Here is a 6,299-nt window from a genome sequence, read left to right as displayed (position 1 = left end):
TGGGTATTCACTAATACTCAGAACAAACATCAGAGCACCCCAGACAACCAGGTCACGCGGTCGCCCTACCCAAAGCTGGAGTGAACAGGACCGGCTCATCTCTGGCTATCCACTTCTCCCGCTGCCTCATCAGCCTGAGGCGGGCTTGGTTGTGGGGAGGAGAAACCCCAGAGAGTGAGAACCAGGCTGTGCCGAGCTGGGGAGTGGGGTGGCATGGACCACATTTGGGAAAATCACAGCTAAGCAAGGGAATCCAAGTCCAGAGCTGCGCTGCATGGTCGACGCAGCCATATGAGTGAAATGTGTGTCAACTGGAGTGTGAGGGGTGGGGACCAAAGGAAGTGAGAGATGGAGGAGAAGGACCCGCTGTGCGGAGCAGGACACTTTCCTACCAGGACCGCGAGAGGTGGGGCAGCTCTGGACTGCTGGGAAGGCAGGCAGGGATGGCCGGGCACACACAGGTGCCACCTCCCCACCTCTGAAGTGTGAAGGGGAGATGCAGGGCCAGGCAGGCGGTCAGGCCGGGTGGACCCTACCGTCCACAGGGTTCTTGTTCTAAATTGGCCAACCAGGTCCATGGACAACCAGGTGAGGTGACCAGGGCAGGTTCAGCCCATCCTAGAGATGGGCACGGTGAGCCTCAGAGGCCCAGGCGACTCGTGTGTGTGTGTGTGTGTGTGTGTGTGTGTGTGTTTGTGTGTGTGTGTGTGTGAAATGAAGGAGGCCAGATGCTGCCCAGTGCCCATGAACTTCAGAGGAAGAGGTGGTGCTGGCAGGAGCAGGTCCCTTCCTGCCACACCCTGGGTTTTAAGTGAGTGGGAATCTGTCCTGAGTGTCCTCTCTTTGCTTTCAAGCCTTTATCCTCCATAAGCCCTGAGATGGTGCGGGCTGGCACGGTGATCCAGGCCTGGTGGCGGGGCACCCTGGTGCGCCGCACGCTGCAGCATGCTGCCCTCAGAGCCTGGATCATTCAGAACTGGTGGAGGCGGACGCTGGCCAGGCGACAGGAGAAGAAGTATCAAGCCAATCTGGAGTACTGGCAGCAGCAACTATGGGCCATTGTGAAGCTTCAGTCCTGGGTTCGCATGTGGCTCGTCCGCCAGCGATATTGCCGTTTGCGGAATGCTGTGCTTGTCATACAGAACTACTGGCGCTGTCAGGCTAGTGAGACCCATAACATCCTCCAGGGCAGCTATGAGCTCACAGCCAGCCGGCTCAAATTCCAGCTAGATATATATCTGAGATCACAGATTTACCGAATTACAGACTGCATCCCCTTCCCAATAAAGAACTGAAGAGGTCTGCTCCAAACATGTGTCACTATCTCTCTTTGAGATAAGTTCCTGGAGGTCCCTGGCTCAGCAAAGGAACATTGTTCGGTAGATAGGAAGCACCTCCCATGATTTCTCTGGGATCAGCAGGGATGCCTGGGCTCCTGGGGGTGGAGCAGAGCCTGTGATCCATTAGTGATGTCTGGTCCAGCATATGGGCCCAAAAAGACTCCAGGAGTCGTTCACACTGTCTATCACCTCCAGTGCCTTCCTGCAGGGCTTAGAACAAGCTGCAAAGCCCTCCCTGTTGTCCATGGGCACCTGCAGGGTCCCCCTGGCCATTGCACCCACCCAGTGTCCTCCCAGGATGCTCTGCTGTTCTTTGAGCTACCCAACCAGAGGGTCCTGCATGTCCCATCTCAGAACCTTGCACCCGTCCCCCAGGCATCCTCATTCAGGGCTGTCTCTGCAAAATGCCTCCCACTCGGAGCCGCCTCTGTCGCTGCTGACCACGTCCCCCTCCCTCTTGCTGCTTGGCCTCCTGCCTCTGTTGGTGATCAAAGTGTACAAAAGGCTCGTTCGCACTGAGGCGTGCCCAGTACTTGATTACTGAATGAACCCTGACTTATGGATCTATCAAGGACATCGGACGGCCCATGTCGGGCTCTCCTCAACAAGCCACCATGAGGAGCTGGCCCTCGCACCGCTCCGGAGTCCCACTGGCCATGACACAATGGTTTCATGTTTTCTATGTCCTTGACGTTCTTTTAAACCATCGTCATCCTGTTAGTGTGAAGCAGTGCTTTATTGCGAATTCAGTTTGCATTTTCCCCTAATGACTAAGGCGGGTGAATAATTACATGTGAGTATTGGCCACATATTTGTGTAGCGTCTTCTTTGGACCAGTGCATATTCAAGACCCTGGGAATTATTTTAATTCCATGGCTACCTTTTTGTTGTTTCAGTAACTATTTTTTTGTAATGAATAAATACATGTTTCACCAGTTCTACCCAAAATCTTGGATTTGTGGCTTCATCACACCTCAAACACCTAGGGACAACGGTCTCCAAATCCCTGAGTGTCACTTACCTTTTCTGGGGTGTGTGTGTGTGTGTGTGTGTGTGTGTGCACTTGGTTGGCGGAGCAGGGTCTCTCGCTGGCCCTCTGTTTCCTGACCACATACCACTCCCGGTCTCTGCCGGGCTGTGTGTGTCTGATCTGGCTTGCCCCTCATCATAGGGGCTTTTACCATCTTTATCTCGCTGTGTCCCTCAGCATCTCTCTCTCCCTCAGTCTTTCTTCCTCTCTCTACACATCTCCATAGGTCCCGTCCTCTTGTACCAGTTTCAGTGTGTCACTGCGCTTTCTGGCTTTATACCTGCTAAAGCTCCTTAATATTCAATCTTGCTCATCCTGAGACAAAGCTCTGCTCTAGTAAACTCTGATTACCGCTTGTCATCAACAACCTCACAAAGAGAAGCCACATACACGGTTGCTCTTGGGTGTGGGAGGCATTACTTGCCCAGGTTCAGTCCTGGATGCACAGGGTCCAAAGAGTACTGCAGCACTTTATATATATATATATGGTCACATGACTGGTTCAGGGATGAGCACATGACCAAAGCCAGGCCAGTGACCACCAATTCTGGTACTAAGGTGAAACCACTGGCTTGCCTAGTGTAGGCAAGAGATACATTTGCGCCCATCCCTTATTCTGTGGGCTGGACCTATGACCAAATTGATCCAAGGCCGATTGTTTTAGTCAGCTTTCCTGTCCCCGTGACCAGAATACCTTTAGAGGAGGAAAGGTTTGCTGGGCATGGTAGCACATGCCTGATAATCTCAGTACTGGGGAGGCTGGGCCAGAAGGATCATCAACCTAGTGAGATCCTGTTTAAAAAGTGTACCAGTATTGGGAATGGCCTAGGAAGATTTGAGAAAGCTCTGGTTATTAATATATTTCAAAAATAATTGTGTAAAAATGGCAGACCTGGGGAAAGACTTGGTCTCGGTTTTGGTCAGGAAGCACACAGCTATTGAAACGTGAATTGACTTAGCTAAAAGTAATTAGCAAGTCCATAGGAGAGGGGAGCTAGGACTTCCTCTTTCTAAAGACAGATCTGCATAATAATTGGATAATCTAGCTTGAGTGGGAGAGGAGGGAGTAGACCTTGGAGAAAGGAGAAAAATGGGCGTAAAACTCAGTTCAGCAGGAGAAGTACAGGGGCTTTTTACTACATCAGAATTACGTGAAACTAGACGGAGGACATCATGTGCAAAGTCTGCTTCGTGCTTTGTATTTTGGTGATTTCGTTTGAAGCACCCACTCATGAGGCTGTAACTATCTTCTGTATTTCTTTTTTTTTTTTTTTTTTTTTTTGGTGGTACTGGGGGTGGAACCCAGAGGCTTTCTACCTCTGGGCTACATTCCCAGACTTATTTTTATATTTTATTTGGAAACAGGGTCTCACTAAGTTGCTGAGAGCCTCACTAAGTAGCTGAGGCTGGCTTCGAATCTGAACGGTCCTCCTGTGTCAACCTCCCAAGCACAGGGATTACAAGCGTGCACCACCACATCCAGCTACTATCTTCTGTATTTCTATCTTTTAATAAACTTCTTTAACTCTTCAGCAAGAGTCCGGGTTATTGAATATCTATCCTTAGCTCAGGACAAGAACCCGCACTTTTTTAATCTTTTTGTGGGTTTTGTGTGTGTGTGTTTTGAGGGAAATTGTGTCTGGGAGCCTAACAGGGTTCCCCAAACCGTAACGTCTTCTTCAAAACCATAACAGAAAGAAAGAGCAGAAGAAAGAGCAGAAGAAAGAAAGAAAGAAAGAGAGAGAGAGAAATAAAGGTCTGGAAGGTGTATCTTGGAGGTAGAATACTAACTTAAAAGAGAGAGAGAGGAGGAAAGTATTAATGGGGCTCACGGTTTCAGATGTTTGATTCACAGGCCCAGCTCTGAAGCATAAATGGTGGTGGTAGCAGGACACATGGAAGGATGTTCCTTTCACATCACGGAGGCCAAAGCAGAGAGCGAGAGAGGAGGAAGACCATGGACAGTCCCAAGGCCAGGCCCTCACCGCCTCCAGCCACACCTTACCTGCCACCAGTTACCAACCAGTAAATCCATCAGTGGCTTTATCCACTGATGAGATTAGAACCCTCATGTGAAGTGAGGTTGGAATAACCAAGGTAGCGTCAGGCAGATCTGGAGAGGATGCATCCTGAGCTCCTCCCTCCACAAGGTCTGCGGGCCCAGAACTGCAGGGAGCATTTAGACAGAGTGGCAGGGCTGAAGCCGGGCCAGAGCTAAAGGATGGAGAGAGGTGGATGCATTAGGGTTCCTTTTGGCCCCTGGATTTAGCAATGTCTAGGCTAACACTACTATGGGAAACCTTGTTGTATGCCAAGACGTAATGTTTTTACGTACATTAGTTTGGCAAAATGCATCACAAGTATTAAGGATACTCAGTAGCTTAAACACAGCTTCAGCAGCTGGATCATATGTGAGCCACATCTTAGGAAGTGGTCTTCAAAGCTAGTTTTTAATTAGAAACTTGATAGTTTGCTTAGCAACTCCTTTCTTCCTTCCTTCCTTTCTTCCTCTCTCTCTCTCTTTCTTTCTTTCTTCTTTGGTAATGGAGATTAAACCCATGACTATTCTACCTCTGAGCTACTTTCCCAAGCCTATTTTAATTTTTTTTTTTTGGGCGGGTCTGAGGATGGAACCCAGGGGCATTCAACCTCCAAGGTACACCCCTACCCTATTTTTTATTCTTTAATTTGAAACAGGATTTCACTGAGTTGCGGAGCGCCTCACTAAGTAGCTGAGGCTGTCCATAAACCGGAATCCTCCTGTCTCAGCCTCCCAAATGCTGGGATTACACACCTGTGCCACCACGCCTGGCTCCTGTTTTAATTTTTTGAAACAGAGACTCGCTAAGTTACCACACACTGCTGGCCTCAAACTTGCAGTACTCTTATCTCAGCCTCCCGAGTAGTGACATTCCAGGTGTGCACCACCACGCCCAGCTAGCCTAGGCAATTCTTGACATTAAATGTGGAATCGTCTCATTTAGGCATACATGAGTTTCCAAAGTGAGACTGCCCTGGAAGAGGCTGGAATAAAATCGAGATACATTTAAGAAGGAAAATTTGTCACTGCATCTTTCTGTTCACTCTCTTACAGCAGAACTTGCAGGAGAGCACAGTACATTTTTAGGGGGAAGGGTGGTAAGGCAAATAAGTTTTGGAATCTATGAACATCGGGTCATTCTTGCACTCCTCTAAGTGTAACGAAATAGGGAAAGTTAAGCGCATGAACGCATAGACCAACTAATCATGTGGAGCTGGGCTGGTCCAAGTGTGGACTGAATCATGCGGGGTCACCTGTGAGCCAGACTCAGTTTTAGAGCCTGCCTCTTTCAACAAGTCAACAGGAGGAAGCCAGGGGCCCTAACCCACCCTCCATCCTAGAGACAACTACGCTGGGAGTGAATAAATGGGTCAGGGCCTCCTTGCACCCTCTGGCCCTTCTCCATGTACCTCGCATCAGGCAGAGTTCACGACAGGAAGCCGCTGAGCTCTGCCTCCGAGAAAGAGCCGGCCATCTTTGCACGGGGAGCTCCTGCGGTGGGGCTTGCAGCTAAAAGAGGAGCAGCAAGAGCCGTGCTTCCGGAGCGTCGTGGGAGGGGCTGCAAACACAGAGCCTGCGCCCGTATTTCTGGTAAGTTTCCAGGTGCTGCTGTGGCAACTGTCCTGGCTCCCTCTCTTTAAGAATCACTGGGTTAGAGCTTTGCTCTATGCAGACCACAAGGTGAATAGCCCTGCCCCTTCTACCATCTGACTTCCCCATGTACTGCCCCCTTTCCCAAGGGTACTTAACAATCCCAGAACAGCTGCTTCAAATTCAACTAATTGCATCTACAACCCAGACAGCAGCAAGGGAGGAGAAAAAAGGAACATGCCTTTCTCCTTCTCTCTCTCTTTATTTTATTTTATTTTGTACTGAGGATTCTACCTTT

General features: G+C 49.6%; 1 protein-coding gene across 1 annotated transcript; it reads left to right on the top strand.

Moving 5' to 3' along the window:
- Positions 1 to 576: 576 nt before the first annotated feature.
- LOC308263646 (IQ domain-containing protein F5-like) lies at positions 577 to 1,295 on the top strand (the record flags this gene model as incomplete). The annotated part of the gene is made up of 2 exons (XM_080696631.1): positions 577 to 588; positions 855 to 1,295. The coding sequence occupies 2 exons, from the start codon at positions 577 to 579 to the stop codon at positions 1,293 to 1,295; spliced, it is 453 nt and encodes a 150-aa protein (XP_080552757.1).
- Between the last annotated feature and the right edge of the window lie 5,004 nt (positions 1,296 to 6,299).

The sequence above is a fragment of the Muscardinus avellanarius genome, assembly GCF_963383645.1.
Source record: "Muscardinus avellanarius genome assembly, chromosome: 5".
Classification (NCBI taxonomy): domain Eukaryota; kingdom Metazoa; phylum Chordata; class Mammalia; order Rodentia; family Gliridae; genus Muscardinus; species Muscardinus avellanarius.
This window is presented reverse-complemented; position numbering and strand designations above follow the sequence as displayed.